We start from the raw sequence: 21,026 nt of genomic DNA on the forward strand, positions 1-21,026 counted from the left end.
GAAAAAATACATTATTAGTATAGTGTATTAGGCCTAGTTTAAATACTAGCCTCCCTTTCATGGTCGAGCCAGTGCTGCCAGCTAAAACATGCAAAAATTTAATAAAAATAATATTAAAGTAACCAAGGCATAACCAAATATTGTAGCGTCACATCACTAGCGGATATTTGAATTTGCTGACTAGAACGCGGTCGGTTAATCGATGCTTTACTTACTGTATAGGGTGTTCTCCTCGAACATTCCTACTCTTAAACTGGTTCTGTAAAACCCAGTTTAAGAGTAGAAATGTTTGGCTATGTAAATAAAATGTGGTGGAGAATGTTCGTCAGTACTCCAAGTTTCTTGTGCACATACTTGAAAGGGCACTGCTGCCTTTGGTTTAGATTGCTGGGACTGCATATCTTGGTCTGTCCAATCACCTGACGTCGTATCTTTTAAACTTTTTTTTTGGTGGGTATATCAAGGATCGTGTGTATGCTGATCCTTAACATGCCCACAAAGAAATGATGTTGGGTAATCGGACAGACCAAGAAATGGGCCCTGGCAATCTAGATCATGTGGCAGTGGAGATCCAGATTGTCACTGTGCAGCACCAATGGTAATTTCAAGCATATGCACATAAAACTTAGAAGTATTGACCAACATTCTCCAGCACATTTTATTTACATATCCAAACAAAATGAATTTTATAGAAGTTTAAAACTACAAATGCCCGGGGAACATCCTGTATTATTATTATTTACTATTATTATTATTATTATGTTGGGTTAAGTGAGATATACTCGGTTAACACTGGTGGCTATGTACTATGCCGGACCAAAGTCAAGGCATAGTAACCAAAACAAAAATTAAAAAAGTGTATCAGTGTGTGTGTCTGTATTCAGGAATTTTCTCACAATATGACATGTATTCAATATAGTGGCCTTCTGTAGTGTGATGTATGTGTTTCTATTCAATTGTAATGTGCCCAGGCTTTTGTGTAGTGTGTGTGGTATGACACCTGTAGAGGAGAGAACAACAGGTACAATAAGCACCCTATCCATCCTCCACAGATGCCTTATTTCCTGGGCGAGTTCTGTGTACTTGCTAATTTTTTCAGTGCATGCGTTTTGTATGTTGTGAGTGTTTGGAATAGATATGTCTATAATGTATGTGATTTTATTGTGTTTGTCAATGAGTGTGATGTCTGGTCTGTTGTGGTAAATTGTTTTATCTGTGATATGGCTCTGTCGTAGTACATTTTGTGCACGTTGTTTTCCAATACTGTCTGTGGAATGTATTTGTAGTATGGTTCGTGGACGTCTACTAATTTGTGTTTGTTTGCAAGCTCTTGGTGTATTATATTTGCTACTTGATTATGCCTGTGTAGATAATCTGTCTGTGCCAAGAGCTTGCAACCAGAAGTGATGTGTTGTATAGTTTCTGGCATGTTGTTGTTGTTGTTATTGTTATTATTATTATATTCAGAATAAGTAGTTATGTTTTATCAAAGCTATAACAAGATACACAGTCAAACCTCAATACAGCACCCTCTTTGTAATACTCATGAATGGGTCTTCTCCAAAAATATTACAGAACCCTTCAGTATCTGTTGATTACTGAATGGTTTTGTATTATAAACAGCATCATCATCACCAGATCATGCGACTTTTACACCAAAACTCAAACTTTTATGTAGACCCTACTAATCTATATTTAACTCTTACTGTTTGGGACAATTCAATTTAGTGCCATGTTCAAAAAACCATGCCAATTTCAAAGGCAAACATATGGTAATGCTAAATCAAAGTTTGACTGTATCTACATTTTGAATATTATTTAAAATATTTTAATTTTTGATTTCACTACAGTTTGTATTTGACTTTTTTAAGATACAAATAATCTTGAGAAAAATTAAATATTTAATCTTTAGTAAGTAATTTGGAAGGAACTTCATACCTGTTGAGGAAATATTTTCACAGCTACATAATCATTTAGAATTTGAGCTTTCCACACAGCACCAAATCGTCCCTGTGCCTTAACTTCAATCAACTGAATAGGTCTTAAACCCAGAAAAGGAGATGGTGGTGGAAGAGGTGATGGTTCTGAGGTAGGCAGCTCATTAAAGTATACCATTTTATGATGTCTGTATATCCAATAGGCCACGGCTATGACCACCGTTAAGATCATAAACGGCACCAATGTGTACATAAGTATATTAAAAATTTGTGTGCTGTTGTTTGCCATTGTAATTGGAACATTTGCACTTGGTTTAGGTTCTAAAGTATCAAAAAATAAAATAATAAATGTAATTTGATTTTAATTCATAAATTAAAAATATTAACAATTTTTCTAATAAAAACATTTCTCAAATATTAGTCTAGCAATTTTATTAATCAACTTTTATTTTTTCATTCAGCATTGGAAAATCTATCAAATCTATCATCTAAATAATATTTTATGAGTATTACGATACAAGAAGAGTAATCACATTTAATTTAAATAATTAAAATACAGAAACTGATATTAAATATTAGAATTTATATGATAATGTAATATCTTTAAAACAATAGAGAACAAATTATTAAATCCAAGCCATTCTATTATGAATCTTCTAATACTTTTTCTTCAGAAAAGCACTATTTAGTCATTTAACAATAGAGGGAACTCCTGGTCTAAAGCAAAGGCATTTTTACCTAGTTTGTCTTCTGTGCAAATCATGGATTTTTCTATCTTTGGCAAAAATTACCTTTGTTTTCTGATTAGCATTGTGACTGACTTTTGTCACTTTTGTAAACATTTATGCCAACTGAAAACATCCTCCTCAGCTTTTTGCCATTTTTGACTCTGCCAAAATTTTACATAAACTCAAATTGTAAAATAAAAATAACAATTAGCTCAATTATTTCATAAACTTAATATTTATAGAACTTTTTTTTTAAACAGCTGGCTTAGAATGCTCATGGAAAAACATAATTAGTGTTTCAATCATGTCTGCAATAAATTTATCATCTCTTGGAATGACACAAACTTTGAAGTCACTTTTTGTGTAAATAAACAGGTGAGCAACTTGTCTATTTGTCACTGCTAATTGGCCTTGAATTTGATAAAAATAATCATGATTCCGTTTTAAAGTACTTTTATCATCAGTACATTCCAAATATGGTACATTTTGCACATTCACAGGAAGTTTAAAACTGGAGTAAGGACATTTAACTTCTAATATTTTATCATCATCCACTAGCCCATCTGGACTTGCAGCTAAGAATGGGTATTTTGGATGAAGAAACATGCTACATTCTTTCACAGGAGTATTTACAAAAGAAGAATATGCTTCAATTGCTTCTTTTTCATACCTTAAGCCGTGAGAAATTGCCTTACTTTTTATTGGCCTACTTGACAGTAACAAGTCACACAATTTTAGTCTGTCTGCTGATTTTAATTTACAAACTTTTCCAAAGTTTGAAGATGTCAAACATAACAAATGTTCCTTCTTCCAAACTGCACTTTTTCGTTGTAATCGGGTCTCTTTTTCTAAATGTTTTATGTACTACCTACTTGCTTCAGTTGCTTGTAAAGCACTTAAAAACATTTCAGACATTGTGCTTTTGCAATAATCATGATCTGACTCTAAAGCCCTCGTTTGCTAGTTGCTTTAACTGCAATATCAGTATTGCACAACCACTTTGCATGTTCATTGCCAAATTAATAACAAAGTTTGTATAATCAGGGATTGAACTGCCAGATGGTCTGGAGTCAAATTTTGTCTTCCAATCGTTTCCTTTTCATTCCTCTCTTCTTAAATAAATGAAATGGAAGCTCATTAGCTTTAACTGGGGAACCTTTATGTTGGCAGGTAGGCTGATGGAATGTTTGCAGAACCCGTGTGCATGTTTTGTGACACTTATAATTGCCTGTTCTTTCGTATTCTTCTATTGCCAATAGTGTTACACATACATGTTTGCAATATGCTTTAGGCTCTTTACCTGCTGTACAGTACATTCACATATTGCATTTTCTATATCCCCATCATCTGTAATTACTAAATCTGTATAATATGTGTTCCCCTTGGTTTATTCAGATTTTACATTACCTTTAAAATATAAAATTTTTTTCTCTTTTGTTCCTCTTATTGTTAATAAGAATTCATTAAAATACATCTGCACAGAAGACAGTGGCATTCTTTGATCTGACATCTCCATGTAGGCATCAATTGTCTCTATAGTCAAAACTGGTATTTGTAAACTTGGAGAGAGATCCTTATATTTAGATGAATCAGGAAGTTTGAGTTCAGGACAGCTATCACAGGATATAGAAAAATTGTGAGTTTCCTGATTCCTCTCATATGCCAGTAACCTGAAAATTATTGTAAACAAGTTTAATAACTAGTTAACATGATCATCAATATTTTATTTATTTTTTTATGTACCATTGACAGGAAAGGCAAAAAAATATTATTTTATATTATATTCTTACCTTAATATATTACATATTATATAAAAATAAACAGTATAAGGTAACTAAACAGTATTGACAAGCACCTAAATATGGCATATGTACAGTTATGCCAGATTTAGTAAAAGAAAATGAGTAAAAATTCACTTGTACAAAAAGTTTATTGGTGAAGAAATTAGTCTTATTGCATTAAATTATTGAAACAAATAAGAAGACTTGTGACCAATAAAAAAGACATTTTAATTATATTTATTTTAAATACTCCAAAAATTGTTTTCTCTTGGTGAAAGATTAAGATATATATCCCTTATATTGTCTTAGAACTTCATAGAAAATAGTTTTGTTTGTGTTGATTGTTGTTCTAAATTACAGTGATAACCTATTGGTACAGTTAACATTTCAGGTACTGGTATAAATTGGTTATAATATATCAGGCTCAGTACATCACCATATTCCAAAGGAAAAAAAAATTCATTTTAAAGTTTTGACCTTTGTATTGGTTAGACAAATGTGAAAGGAATCAATGACAACTTTACTGATCTTTAAATGTTTTTATCAATGAAAAATGTGCATTTTGTGAAATCCTATCCTTAAAACTTTCATCTACTGGTAAGTTACCATATCATGTAATAGTTATAAGGACGTGAAATTATAAATGTTTAAATGTAATAATTAACGATAAAAATATAGATGTAGATTATTTTAACTTACCTTTCTATTAAATCAACTTTTCTACCAGCTAACTTGGCATTGTACTTTTTTAATTATTCCTTTAATTGTACCGTTGTTAACCTTCCTAAAAAATATTTTCGTATTTCCATTATTATAAAGTAAGCTATCCTTTGAACGTAACGCCTTGTTTACAACTGTATCGATATGCACAACACCTATGTCACGTGATCACTTTTTTCCCCTATTACATTTGCACTAGCTCTGTATGCAAAACAATCCTCTTTGAAGAAGGTCTGACAAAGTGTTTGGAAATTTTCTGGCATGGAGTAGAACAATATCATCTGTATAAACCTGGGCTTAGAAATCAGTACCAGTGAGATCTCTCAAAGTCCATTCACAATGAGATGCCACAGTAAAAGTGAGAGAACACCACCCTGTAGGCAGCATTGCACAAAAAATTCTCCTGGAGAAATCCCAACACCGTGACAGTAAGTGATAAAGTCAATCTGGCAAACAAGAACAGGACCTAACACCATGTTCAAGTACAGTGTATCTACTAACTTCAGTAAAATGTTCTTTTTAAAATGTATCAATACATCAGGAAAGCAAAGAAATTTTCCTCAAGCCAGAAACAGATATCAGAAACCATGTAAAATACAAAAAAATGCAGATGGAAACAGAAAATGTAAAAAGTAAGGAACCAAGTCCGAGCGTTATTTTTATTTTACTTTTATTTTGCTTATTATTCTATTTTTGTTTGGGGCTTATGTTTTGTTAGGACGAAGGTTTCCTCACCATTCACCTTCAGTAATTAAAAAGAGAAGAAATAAAACCCAACTCACCGACGAAAGAAAAGCGCCATAGGACTCACGCACATTTTCGCTCCCCGAGCGGCAAAGAATAGGTCCGCACCGAGAAGAGGGGGGGGAGAACCTACAAGCACGAAATAAAACTCGCTAAACCTTAAGTAATAAAAACGTCCCGGAAAGAATTGTAAAAACAAATAATGTAAAAGGTTAGTGAGTAAACTGTCGGAAAAAGGGCTGCCAGACGATGAAAAACGTTATTGTTAGCATTTAAGTATGTAAATGAGGGGAGTGACCGCATTCAGAATTGTGACGTCACCTCACACTATAAATCCCGAGTCTCAAGTGAAGACGGAGAGGTGAATTCTGATAGCAACGAGCTTGGTGAGCTTCGCAGCAGTAATAGAGAGGTGTCCGATAGGATCTCGAATAGTTCCAAGGTGATTTGAAGTGATTCGAATTTGGATCGACAGTCTGAGAAAGTCTTGAGAGTTTGAGGAAATAGGTTCCGAGTATATTGAGGTGACGATTAGGATCTCTAGTTTATAAGAATTATTGTTATAAGTTAAGCTTTTTGGTTTTGTCGGATTCCCAAGGGGAATAGTTAAGTTAGATATAGATTTGAATTGAGAATTGTCGGGTTGACTTTGTTGAATTTCTTAGAATAAATTATTGTTTGATTTTTACTAAATATTGTACATAGTTATTGCTAAACGACTAATTAAATCTTTGGTTTTTTTCTATTGACAAATATTGTCTTTATTTAATTCGGTGCACGCTTAAAGTCCAGGCCTGGCACGCTAACGCGAATCCGAGTAAAGTACCCGGTAGGTTAACGGTTGTTTCCGACACGGTAGAGTCGATAATCGTTGTAAACTAAAATAGTACTTTACAATCAGAAACCATGTAAAATACAAAAAAATGCAGATGGAAACAGAAAATGTAAAAATATTCTATGAAATTTCTGTCAAAGCTAAACAAAAAATTGAAGAGAGCAAGTTTATACTTTTTACATGCTGAAAAATTGCCTGCTGAAGTCCAGCCAACAGAAGAAGTTTTTCATTGTAGCCATGCAATACTGCCTCAATTCAAAAATTGGCAGATATGATTCACTAGCATTTGAAGGAATTGAAAAAATGTTTGAATCTAAATTTAATATAAAATTTAATGTACATATACAAGATTATTTATTAAAGTTTACTAGTTTTTAGACTGCTTCACGGTAATGGAGAAGTGCTTACGTTAGGACTTTTGTCGGTCTGTCAGATTTCCACGTGCATGCACAATGACTTCACTTTCATTACCTAAGCATTATGTTCTGTTTGATCCATTCGATTCAAACGTTGAAAATTAAGCTTATAACTTAAGCCTAAACTCAGTGAGCAAGAAATTTCCAACGTTAGACTTAGGAGTTACCTAAGTGTTATGTTCCATTCAATCCATTTATTGCACATGTGTGGGTACCGAGGAGGGTCGACAAGGTCAGACCTCTGGTTAATGTCGGCAACAAGTCGGGGGGAGGGGACTTGCCCACTTGTCAGAAATGGCTTAATTTGTCGGTAGGGATACCGTAGGGACGGGACTGCTTTTTATCTGGTCGAGTGTAGGAGGGAAAGTGGAGTCGTGGTAAGACGATAAGCGAATATTCGAGCAAACAAGACACCATTTAACAGGATAACAACAATTTAATGGAAAACAAAATATACGTTACAAAAATCTGACATTAAAAGGGGTGACATATATATATATAGCTATATATCCCTATCACGCGACGGGAGAGAGAGAGTTCACATAAACGGGTTCCATACCTCTGGGACAATCAGCAATTCAAATATGCTGTTCGTCACGATGATCGAATATTCCTTTCTAGGGAAGGTTCAATGGCACTGGAGGCACAATAGTCAAATATATTCCATAGGCACAAAGGGTAAGATCACAACTCGATCTTAATCGATGAAAGACTCTCCACCGGGGGAGGAAGGAAACAACTTATATATATCTTTTAGCTGGGAATTTTGGTCACGTGCAGGTGCTTAGGCCATAGGTGTTCCCGGGATTGGAAACAATACGGCGAATTCGGGCGCTAACTATAAACTTAAGTTGCAAGATGATCTGTACTCAGCGGAAGAACAATGGATAGTTGACAGTTATACGGCCGGGGACGCATATTTTCTCGTCTAGGACCGTTTTGAGGCAGGATGTTTATATCCAGGACAGTTTTTAGCAGGATGTTTATAATAGGAAAATTTTCGAGTCGATATGGGGAACAATTTTATTATAATTCGTATTATATTTGGATTATATCCGGATATAAGAAAAGGGTAATTATTAATTCGGATATAATTTATTATAATTTTGTGTCAAAGGGGATTTCCAGATCTCACACATGTCCACAAACATGCATAAAAGGGAAGTGAACATTTCCGTTTACGATCACTGTAAGCTATAGTAAAAACTACCCGGTTAGTATATTGTAATAATAATAACTAGTGATGTAACGAATAGTATATTCGGCCTCAGCTGAATACTGAATATTCGGCCAGGAGCGTGACCAAACGGACGAATATTCAGCTTGATTAACGCACGTACGAAAATTGGCGCGCAAACTGCATTATGGCAAGGATCGCGCACCCTACTCTCTATTGGCCTGCTGTCACTACAATTTTTTCTTCCAGTAGGTCTAAATTATTTTAATTAATTAATTAAATTATAATTATTAAACTTAATATGAGATGGAGCATAACATCTACCTCTAGTGCCAAATTGGTTTATAATTTATGTAATAGTCGTAAATAGCCCAATATGATCAGGCAGTTGTTGGTATTTAGATGTAAGTTATAAGTTATTTGCAATCAATCTTTTTAACTCTTTAATTAAGCACTAAAATTTTGTTTTTATTACGTATTTGTAGACTGAATAGTACCCTAAGGATATACTTTAGTGGGACATATGGTCTAGTTTCTCCCCAGTTGTGGAACAGTTCAAATATATTATTGGGGGTTTCTATTTGTGAAGTTTTGTGATATTTTGTTGCTATTGTTTTTATCAATATTTTTAAAATTAACATGATTTCAAATGTTATCTTTTGTATATAATGAGAAATGATCATTCTTTGCTTTATATATAAAATAAATTATATATTAGTTACTCATCTTCTAGAAATAGATAAATAATTATTTCATTAAATACGATAAGTTTCAATAAAACGTTTCGTAAATCATTTTAATATCATAAAATATTAAAATATACGCGAATACGAATATAACATAATTAACTAAACAATAACATTAATGCCCGATACATTCTAACCTACACGCCATCAATGTCATAAGATGTTGGGCTAGATAAAGGCTATAATATTATTTAATTACAAAATAATTTAATACTAGAGTTAGATGCTATTTCTTATTAACTTAAATAATTATAATTTAATGTTCAGCATTAATAAAAGTTACCAAAATGATTAATTTACTGCGATTTTGTTATTTCTTACTCCTGTTTTTAGGTATTCGGTATTTGGCCGAATAGTGATTTAAATATTCGGTATTCGGCCGAATAGCGAAAAATAGGCCAAATACTGGGTAGTAACCGAATATTCGTTACATCACTAATAATAACCAATAATAATAATTATTATTATAATAAATTTATTTTTAAAATATTTGATTTCCTTTTGTGGAGCTTGCTATCAGATAGGCTTGACTAGTCTTGTTATCATATTGCATTTCATTGTTCAATATTAAAATCTTGTTGATTATGTTAACTGTATTTTGTGTAGTGCATATATTAGACCTAACTCATATATATTTTATCTTTAAAGTAATTGATATTAGTGATTTTCTAAGTTTTGATATTAATTAACTAAATTATTTCCTAAAATCCTTTTAATTCAAAATAAGCAAAATAGGAATATTTCTGCTAATGAGTTATTAGGTTGGCTTATTAGAATATTAGCGAGGTTGAGGCATTAGTTTTCAAAGCGAAAATGTGTACATCGGACGTTCAGTGCCGCTTTCCTGTAAGCCTAGAAGTTTGGTAATGGTGTTTGGAAAGTCACTGGAATCATGTTCGACATTCCAAAGGCCATTGCCAAACTTCTAGGCTTACAGGAAAGCGGCACCGAATGTCCAACGTACACATTTTCGCATTGAAAACTTAAGTCTCAACCTCGCTATTATCCATCACAATTTATGGTAAGGTTCTAGCTCTGATTGAGAAAGAGAATCCCAGAATGATCAACTTTCCTTAAAGAACAAAAATTCCAAAAGGTCTATGATCTAAACATGATCCTTCACAAGATATTTACTCCCAAAGTTATGACATCACTTCCATTACACACTTCTCGCTCCACGAATGACTTTTGGCTATGCTGGCAAAGATTGGTTTGACTACATAAGGTAACACAACATGAAGGCAATCTGCCAATGCAGCATGCCTCCAGGGAGACTTTCTATAGGAAGCAGGCTCCTATATAGGTGTTAGACATACAATGAAAACTTGGAAAACTTCATGCAGTCAGCTCGTCACAAACAATTACCAATGTTCAATGGTGCCATTTACACAGCCACTAATAGGCTCTGTCACGTCAAACATCTGGAGTTACATGTATAACTATGAATTATAGATTACATATCTAATTTTCTAGTAATTTATAATTTCATCTGTTATAAGGACATAGATGTTCAGTATTTTATAGTGTTGGTAATATTCTTTTTCAACAACAAACAACTTCTTACATGGTTAGGTATGAAATAATAAAGAAATAGAAGGAAGTTATACACTTATAAATTATGGATTCTTGCAATTTGATTTTATAACTGATAGTAATGTCTATAATGTAAGCAAACTCCTTTCTGTAATTTTTAAAACATGTTGAAATAAAAGCTTTTTTTTTTATAAAACTTTCATTATACACAATACGAAACAAACCTTGAATTGGTGATGGTATTGTAACTGGTGATCTCAATAGATATTTGTTGCACATATCCCCTTCACAACAACAAAATAATACTTGGACATTTGGTTCTCTTTTTGTTTCCATACATTGTGTTTTATCAATGCAATCACGATGGCTTCCTACCCAACAACCTATGTAAATAAATAAAGCATATAATAAATGAATTTTTCAGTTGTAAGGAAAAAACTAAATGATTTAATATAATTATAATTCTTCAGAATCCATACTTTTTAAAAATAATAATGCAAAATTATGTTAAAAATGATAATAACTGAATATGAGAAATTGTACATGTTATTTTATTTTCACTATCTTTGTCATATATAAGTCATAGCAATCTTTTCCAATTATCAGACAATATAGAATAATTATTTTCCACTGATTACATAACAATTCAAACAAGTTTTATTTTTTTTAAGATGGATATCATTTATTATAGTAGTAAGTGGTATACACCATACTTCCTCATTCTCTCAATTGCACCAAATTTGAAATTGAATTTAAGAAGTTTCTTATAATGGAAAAAATTTTACAATAATCAACTTTTAATAAAGTGTTGTTAAACAAGTTAGAAAATAATATATGTGCCACAAAACCGATAATGTCTGGCAGCTCTCTTTCCATGCATTTCTGTATATACTGAAATAGCAACATTTCTTTTAATATTGAACCAAACTCCATCACTATTTATGGTATGAGCTATTAATTAATCAAGTTATTAATTAAGGCAATCGTTTGGTTTAGTATTGATGCATCAGATTTCGGGAAGTTTATTATATTTATTTCTTTTAATGCTGCATCATAAAGTAGTCTCAAAGGCAGTTTAAATGCTAAGAAAGAGTTTAAATTAAATGTTTGTTACAAGAAAAGTTCAACTGAAATGATTTGATTGTTGAGCAATATACCCAAATAAACTACTTCTGTTGCTTATTTCAGGTAGCTGAAATATTAAAACAAAGAAACATTTTTGGTCTGAATTGGAACACTTTCAACTTAAAAATCCACTGGTTAGCGTGCAAAGAACTTTTCAAAAACTCAGTTCAAGATTGAACGCTTTAAGTAAATGACAAATGCAGTACAGTACATATATAAATAAACAAATACACAAATCATAACAATTTTTTGTTATTTAAGCATAATTATGAAAACAAATAATAAGATAAAATTACTAATGTAATATTTAATTACACTTTAAAGATTTTTAAGTGATTTAATATCAAATAATTTTGATATGTGACACAATACAATAACATTTTCTATCAGTCTATGGCTATTTTTGCCACGTTAACATGACAATAGCAATCAATAGTTCATTTTTAACTAAATGCCAAAGTTGTATAAGTTGTTATTTATATATTTTTTTCTTTTTTTTTGCCAAAATATATTAAAAGAGAAAAGATTCCTCCTTTAAATTGTAACTTGGATGAATTTACAAGTCATTTAATATACTACATCCTAAGTAAATATATTTCTATTTTAGCGTTTTCTTGATTGTTTTACACAATACATTCTGCTTATATACTGTTTTCTATGAGCATATTACATTTATAAAAAAAAATATTTCAAATGCCATATTTACAGTAAACAAAATAATGTTAAAAATAAATTATTTAAACGATGTCTGCATTAAAAAAACTCAATTGCAAATTAATAACACTTAAAAAGTTAATATATTTATGAAAAAACTGATTAAATTTAATAGCATATACAAAACTTCAAAGAAAGAAAAAATAATTAAAATAAACAGAGAAAGATGTTATATGATGGAATGATAGAATCTCAATTACTTAGCAGAATCTTTTTGATCCATATTTATTACTAAAACAACCTTTTTAATTTGTACAATGCTATGTGAGAACTTATATTTATTTATAATTGTTTTTATCGTGATGTCAAGAAAAGAGCTAATAACTCATTACTTTTTCTATACAATTACAGTAGAGCATCGATTATCCAACCCCCGATTAACCGACTTATTGGTTAACCGACCGTGTTCTAGTCGACAAATTCAAATGTCCGCTAGTGATGTGGCACTACAATATTTGGTTATGTCTTGGCTACTTTATTATTATTTTTGTTAAATTTTTGCATGTTTTAGTTGGCAGCACTGGCTCAACCATGAAAGGGAGACTAGTATTTAAACCAAGCCTAATAATGTATTTTTTCATACTTTTCGGTTATCCGACTTTTCAGTTATCTGACCAACCCCAGTCCCTAATTAAGTCAGACAATCGATGTTCTACTGTATTAGATATTAAATAATACCAAAATCACCAAACATATTTTAGATATTAATAATAATAACTGTTTGGTTCTTATTTATGTTGGGTTAAGTGAGATATACTCGGTTAACAACGGTGGCTGTGTGCTATGCCGGAACAGTCAAGGCATAGTAACCAAAACAAAAATTAAAGAAGTGTATCAGTGTGTGTGTCTGTATTCAGGAATTTTCTTACAATATGACATGTATTCAATATAGTGGCCTGCTGTAGTGTGATGTATGTGTTTCTATTCAATTGTAATGTATGTACCCAGGCTTTTGTGTAGTGTGTGTGGTATGACACCTGTAGAGGAGAGAACAACAGGTACAATAGGCACCCTATCCATCCTCCACAGATGCCTTATTTCCTGGGCGAGTTCTGTGTACTTGCTAATTTTTTCAGTGCATGCGTTTTGTATATTGTGAGTGTTTGGAATGGATATGTCTATAATGTATGTGATTTTATTGTGTTTGTCAATGAGTGTGATGTCTGGTCTGTTGTGGTAAATTGTTTTATCTGTGATTATGGCTCTGTCGTAGTACATTTTGTGCGTGTTGTTTTCCAATACTGTCTGTGGAATGTATTTGTAGTATGGTTTGTGGATGTCTACTAATTTGTGTTTCTTTGCAAGCTCTTGGGGTATTATATTTGCTACTTCATTATGTCTGTGTAAATAATCTGTCTGTGCCAAGAGCTTGCAACCAGAGGTGATGTGTTGTATAGTTTCTGGCATGATATGACATTTTCTGCATGTGTCATTTGTGAGTGTTGTATCTTTGAGTATGTGTTTTCTGTAGTTTTTAGTATTTATGACCTGATCCTGTATGGCGATCATGAATCCTTCCGTCTCCTCAAAGAGGCATCCCCGAGCTAACCAGCTGTTTGACGCAGTTTTGTCAACAAAATCCTGGGCCAGATCATAAGGATGCCTGCCATGGAGTGCCTTTCGAGCCCACGATTGCTTAATGGTGTCTATGCTTTTATATGTTGTGTTGTGTCCATATGATGTGAGTGTAAGTTTAATGGTGTGTTATTTGAGTCTGCTAGAGTTACTGCTTTATGTAATTGTGATGTTTCTTGTTTTTTGTAGAAAAACTCTCGCAGTGACTGTATTTGTTTGTAGTGAAGGTTAACTATGTCAATCAGGCCACGTCCGCCATCTTTACATGGAAGGGTTAATCTTTCTGTGGCGGATTTAGGATGATGTTGTTTATGCTTAGTAAGTGTTGTTCTTGTTTTCCTTTGGAGTTGCTCAAGATCTGTGTGAGTGCAATGTATAACTCCAAAAGAATATGTGAGTACTGGGATGACATACGTGTTTATTGCTTTAACTGTGTGTTTTGCATTTAACTCTGTTCTGAGAATAGCATTTAACCTACTTTGGTATTCTTTAATTAATCTTTGCTTTATTTGTGCATGTTCTGTTAGTTTGGCCTGTTGGAATCCTAAATACTTGTAGAACTCGCCCTCTTCCATGGATTCAATAATGTCTCCATTTCCAAGTGCAAAATCTTCTTTCTTCAGGATTCCTTTTTCTATGTGAAGTGTTTTACATTTATCTAGGCCAAATTCCATTTTTATGTCCTTGGTGTATGAATGTGTGATTTGTAGGAGTTGATGAAGTTGTTTTTGTGTGGATGCATAAAGTTTTATGTCATCCATGTACATGAGATGTGACAGTGTAAACTGTGTTGTTTTTTCATGTCTGATATTGTAACCATATTGCGTGTTGTTTAACATGTTTGATAATGGGTTCAGGGCTAAGCAGAACCAGAGAGGACTCAAGGAATCTCCTTGAAAAATTCCTCGCCTAATAAAAATTTGGTTTGTTTGTATGGAAGTGTTACTAACCCTGAGATGTAGTGTTGTTCTCCAGTGCTGCATAGTGTTTTGAAAGAATGCAATGAGTGATGGATGTATTTTGTACATATGTAGAATATGTAGCAGCCAACTGTGTGGAACACTGTCGAATGCTTTTCTGTAGTCTATATATGTATATGCCATGTGTATGTTTCTGTGTTGTTTGTGTGCTTGCCGTAGAATGACTGAATCTATGAGTAACTGTTCTTTGCATCCCCTGTGATTTCTACGGCAACCTTTTTGTTGTGTTCTTCAACATGTTTGTATATTTTGTTTGCAATACACGATGTCAATAATTTGTAGAGTGTTGGAAGACATGTAATTGGTCTGTATTGTGTGGGGTCTGTGGTATTGTTGTTTTTAGGTTTCATGTAGGTGATGCCCCGAGTAAGAAAATTTGGCATGTCTTGTGGATTGATGATGATGTGTGTTAGGTGTTTAGCTAGTTCCTGGTGCAGTGATGTAAACTTTTTGTACCAGAAATTGTGAATGTTGTCTACACCAGGTGTCTTCCAGTTGTGTGCTCTGTTAATAGTGTATTGGAAATCATGTTTGTTTATTTCCGCATAGGGCATAATTGGTATGTTGTGCAAGTTTCTGTTCTCCTCCTCGATCCAGCCTGCATCGGCATTGTGCGTGACAGCACTGGACCAAAGAGAAGACCAATATGTTGTGAGTTCTTCTTCTGTTGGTGTGCCACTGTGCTGTGTATCAGTGTTTGCTTTGTTATTAATTTGTCTGTAAAAAAGTTTTTCATTGTTTGTAAATAATTTATTTTGTTGTTTTCGTAGTGTACATGTTTTGTATCGTTTGAGTCTACGTGCTTTGGCAGCAAGTTTTTGTTTTAGTGTATCAATGTATTCTGTAATGTGTGCATTGTGATGTTCGTGTTTTGTGTGTGTTTTTATTTTCTTGAAAATGTTTTTGAGCTGTTTCCTTAATTTGGGTGTTATGTTGTTTTTAGTGTATTGTGTCAGCCTGCCTAATTGCTGTCTAATGTCATTTATTTGTGTTTCTAGTCTTCTCTGCCAGGCAGGCTTGTTATAGAATTGTGTTTTCTGCGTATCTGTCTGTGATTGTACTTTCAGACCATGGTGTGTCACTACTGTGACTGCCCCAGCATAAACTAATGAATGAATGTCTGAGAGCGTAGAAATTGATTGAATGTAGTGTGGTAGTAAGTGAGTGTTTACATAATTTAGTGTTTTTCCTACTTCCTTTGACGTGTTGATTTTTGGTATTCGTGGTCGTCGTGTGGGATCTGTGCCTGTATATTTAGTGAGTGTTTCCTGAAATAAAAGTGAGGGCATGTTAACTAAATCTATGTCTATGTTATCAGTGATGAATGAGGAAGTGTTTGTAGTATCAATAGTGGTAGTTGTTGTGTGTGTGCTGTAATCAGTGCTTGTTGCTGGATTATCCTGACAGGTTACGTGATCTTCATTAATGCTAAATGTTTCTGTCTCTTGATGTATTTGATCAGCAACCTGTTGTTTGATAACTTCAAGTGTTGTTTGTGAGATAAGGTTGTTGTGTATAATTGTTCTTTTTTGATCAACAACTCTTTGTTCAGTAACAGTGAGGTGAGGATATTGTTGTGTGAATTTATGGTGTAGTTGTTGTCTGTATGCTGTCACGTTTGTTTCGAGTTTTGTGATGGTGTAATAAGTACGGATGATAAACTCGTTCATTTCCGTTGTCCATTTCATCCATTGGCGTGGTTTTCCAGCCTTTGTGGTCTGTGGATGCATTGCCACAGAAACACCAAAGCTAGGTTGGTTCCTCACATCTGTTGAGGGCATTGCAGTAGCCATGCTTGGCCGGTGCTGCTTTCGCCACTGGTAACCAGGGGAGACTGTGGCCTATTTTTCAAACGTGAGCCTCTGCCTAACCCACGAACGCGAACCTTGTTAACCCGGGCAACGTCCGAGCCGGTATCACATTTAGATCTGGTTACAACCATGATACATATCTCCACAGAATGTGGGTGTGTGGTCACTCTTAGCTTCATTTCTCCCCATAGACCTTACTGGCATGGGTGTCCCTACCAGGAGCTTGTGCTCCAGCCTGCATTGCCCTATGGATCAGTAAAATTAGTGGGCTCTCCCACCACAACCAGGTGGTGACCACAGGAGAGTTGTTATTATTGTTATTGTTATTATTGTTATTTTATTATTATTATTGTTATCACTCTGGAATATATAAATTAAGCTTAATTAAACCTAATCTCTACATCTAAATATATAGGGACACTAAGGATTTCCTATCAATACAGCAATAAATACAGAGAAAAAAATATTATAACATCATAAACATCATTCCAATAAAGAGGTCAGTTTACTGTGGGTATAAAACATTTTTCCAGCCTACTTGACTCATCTTCAAAAACAATTCCAAACTCAATCAAATGTAAGTAACATTCAAATTTCAACAATGTTCAATTGTGTATGTAACATGGGGACAGAACTGACCGATGATACAGTATTTATATTAATCAAAACTTATTAGAAGTCTGGAAAAAGTAACTTGAAATATCCAGACAGCATAACTGGCAATGCATTCTAACATTCAACAGAAAATCCAGCTCCAAGTATTGTTTTTTGTTTTTTTTTCTTTACTTTTCTCAAATTTATATTATTTATTTATTTATTTAAAATATTCTACAAATTAAAAATAAACAACTAGTTTACCTGTTATGTTAAATCATAAAATAAGTTAATTAGACAATTAAAAAAAAATCACGAAAGAATTACTAAAACCTTAGTATTAAAAACTAGTTAATAACCTTATTCTATACAAACAAATTGTGATAGTATAAAACCAATTAAAATTGCATTACCTTTTAATTTTATACTATATCCTTCAGAATTATTTTGCCATAAAATATAACAAAGATTTCCTTTGCTACTCTCACTAGGTTTGCATTCTTCACTTCCATTGCATCCAATTCCTTCCTTATTACTTTGGCAGAGTGTTTCATTATAGTATTCACAATGCATCATTGTTGATTTCATAGTTGGCTTGATAGCTGTAAAATTAAAAAAATTAAATTATGAAAATTTAACATTACTACTAATATAACTGTTTAAAAATTACACCATTAATAAATAAAAATAAAAATTGATGGGAAAAAAGCTCTTAGTTACATTAAATGGTTACTTTACACTCATAAAATTCAATGTAGTCTGTCTAAAGCATTTGGAAAAAATGCATAAAATTTTCAAAATACTAACAGTTTTATATAAAAAATGTTTTGTTGCCAACTTAGTAAGAACTGTACAGATTCTCAATCTCGAGCAAGATTCTGAATGTTGATATTCTTAACTTGTTAAGATCTGTAGTGCTGATAAGATATTATGTTGAAATTCATTATTGCCAAAGTTCAGAGTTGTTAAAATTCACCAACGTAAAAAACAAGGGGATGGTATTTAGATTAAGCACAAAAAACACTCACTAGAACTAACATCAAAAAAATTATATGTAGGCTCGTTAACTCCAAAATGATTTGAAAAATTTTCAAAAAAAAAATAATAATAATGATTCATCTGTAGTATATTATTTTATATTGTTAACTTTTATACAATATGTAAAAAATATTAAACACAAGATGGACCAAAAGTCAGTTAACCAAGATATATTTGTGATTCGGTTGCTTGAACAATGTAAATTACAAAAGGTTCGACTGTCCTAACATTCTGCATAACAGGATAATTCTCATAAACAGCACAGTACACAGAACCAGTGGTGTTAGAATTTTAAATCTGTCGGTAACAGATTTTAACTGGTGTTACAAAAGTTTCTGTGTGGTGTGCTGTTTACGGTAAAATTACAAAAAGTGTTCCAAATTAATTTTAACTATTCTTACAACTTAATATATTAAAGATTATAAAATAATTACAAAATCAAAAATTCTAGTGTAAGCTAATATTATCTACCTATTAATTTATTAATAACGAATATTTGTTTTAAAATTTGGTTTTATATTATTTTAAAGAAATATATTCATCTTTCAATTTGTCAAAATAAAGCAGCATAAACAGAAGAAAAAAGTTGAAAAATAATTCAGATAAAATTCAATAAAAATAGAAGAATAATCATCTAATGATAAAAAGAAAATGTTTACTGTAAATAATTCTAAAAAATTATCAAGTAACAACACTCAAAGAAAGTTATATTAAATTTGTTAAATCATCATATACTACTGCATCAAAACTATTGAATTTTCATTAGTTTTACTAAATGTTTTATATTCAACTATGAGAATGCCTTTCCTGTTAAATTTGCTATCCTTTGAATAAACAACTCTAACTTATCATTGCTTCACAACTAAATAAAAAAATTTCAAAATACTTTTAAGCATAATTAATCAGCATTATATAAAATACTACTTAATTTGTTTTCTTTCCTAATTATTCCATTAAATTATATTCAAAACTTTACCGTCTTAAATTATAACTTTAGAATTTGGATATATGTCATTGAACAAGTATAAACAAACAGAACGATTAAACAGAAAGAGAAACAAAGAAATTTTAATTTATAAAATGTGTGTACTATAAATATGGAATCAAAATCAGTGATCCATTAAAAGGGAGACTTAAAATAAGATTTTTAAAATCTAAATAAAAACTTGAAGTATATTTAAATGAATTCTATTGCATAAACTGTAAAAAGTTCATATATTACTACTCCACAAATAACAACGTTCATTTATGAGAATGATGATTTTTAACATTTCCAGCAAGTAAAAGTTGTTATTTTTAATTGTTTTTATACATTTTATAATTTCTTCTATTTAATATTAAGTGAAAGTGCCACTTTTTAAAAACAATTTTATAAGAAACTAAAGGATAAAGGTTCTCAATTATTTTATATCTTATTAAATGGATCTTTGTGTTTACTATATTAATTTTTTTATTGTATTGTAAACAGTGTAGTAATAAATTTAAATAATAAGGTCATTATTTAATAATTTATTGCTACTATTCGTAACCAAACAAATTTACTTTGATTAAATTCTCTTTTATATACCTGTTTAAATATTGATCATACTTTATTTTACAAAAATATAATTTCTTTAACATTCATAACAAGAAATGTAAACAAACTTGTTCTTTTATACTATCTTATTATTATCTTATAAAATATAAACAAATTGTTACTTTTCTGTAAAGTATATGCACCGTGTAATACTTGAATTCAACATCAAATTATTTGCATAATCTTTGTGATCCTTACAACAATTTAAGATAAAATTAATTATTTACAAAATTTTTACTATTTGCATTTATTATTATAAATGAAGAAAATATTCTGACATTGTTACATTTCAACTTCTGAATTAAATAAATTAATTATTAATGTACAATTTCAAAAGAACAGAGAAAGTATTTATGAGTAAGTGATTTCATTTCTCACTTAAATAATGAAATTTCAATAGTAGTTTTATTATTAAAGTTTCCCAAATATAATAAAATTTACACCAAAATTATTCTTATTATTCGAATATAGATCATAGCCTGTATTCAATTAGCCAAAGATTTAAAGCCAGATTATTCATGGACTAAAACTATGCTAATTATTAAGTAATCAAATTATGTAATTTGGCCTAAAAGTAGCTAGACCACTACACTAAGATTAATTATTATAACCTAAGTTTTAATTAATTTAGAAGTTTTGCCTTTAGATCTTTGTCTAATTAGTTTAATTACTATTCATATAATTTAATGAACAAATGGAAAAAGTTTAGCATCTTAACATCAAATCCAAGTAAAAAACACTGCTTATTTAAACAAAACCTGACAATTAAAAAAAAACTAAAAATACATGTCATCATATTTTTTCCATTCACAAAAAAAAACCAGTTCCTGATAAACCTATCAACAAAAAGAATCAATAACTGCATATTATTGCACTACCAAAATAAATCTCTATCAAGAAGATGTATAAATAGATTTATTCACAATGTTTACAAAACTTTATATCCCATATTCTGTGACACAAATGTACAACTATTTTGAATTTCTGAAACCTTGT

At 31.6% G+C, this 21,026-nt stretch overlaps 1 protein-coding gene across 2 annotated transcripts in view; it reads right to left on the minus strand.

The window, feature by feature from the left end:
* Nucleotides 1-21,026, minus strand: part of LOC136987084 (activin receptor type-2A-like) — an 81,869-nt gene that overhangs the window by 27,178 nt on the left and 33,665 nt on the right. For both annotated transcript variants that reach the window (XM_067284745.1, XM_067284744.1), the window contains exons 2-4: nucleotides 17,830-18,018; nucleotides 10,842-11,000; nucleotides 1,939-2,258 (exon numbers count right to left, since the gene is read on the minus strand). In XM_067284745.1, coding sequence (XP_067140846.1) covers nucleotides 1,939-2,258; nucleotides 10,842-11,000; nucleotides 17,830-18,018 — 668 coding nt within the window. The remainder of the gene's footprint in view (nucleotides 1-1,938; nucleotides 2,259-10,841; nucleotides 11,001-17,829; nucleotides 18,019-21,026) is intronic.

This window comes from Centruroides vittatus, unplaced genomic scaffold (assembly GCF_030686945.1).
Source record: "Centruroides vittatus isolate TY-2023 unplaced genomic scaffold, ASM3068694v2 scaffold_1444, whole genome shotgun sequence".
NCBI classification, from domain to species: Eukaryota; Metazoa; Arthropoda; class Arachnida; order Scorpiones; family Buthidae; genus Centruroides; species Centruroides vittatus.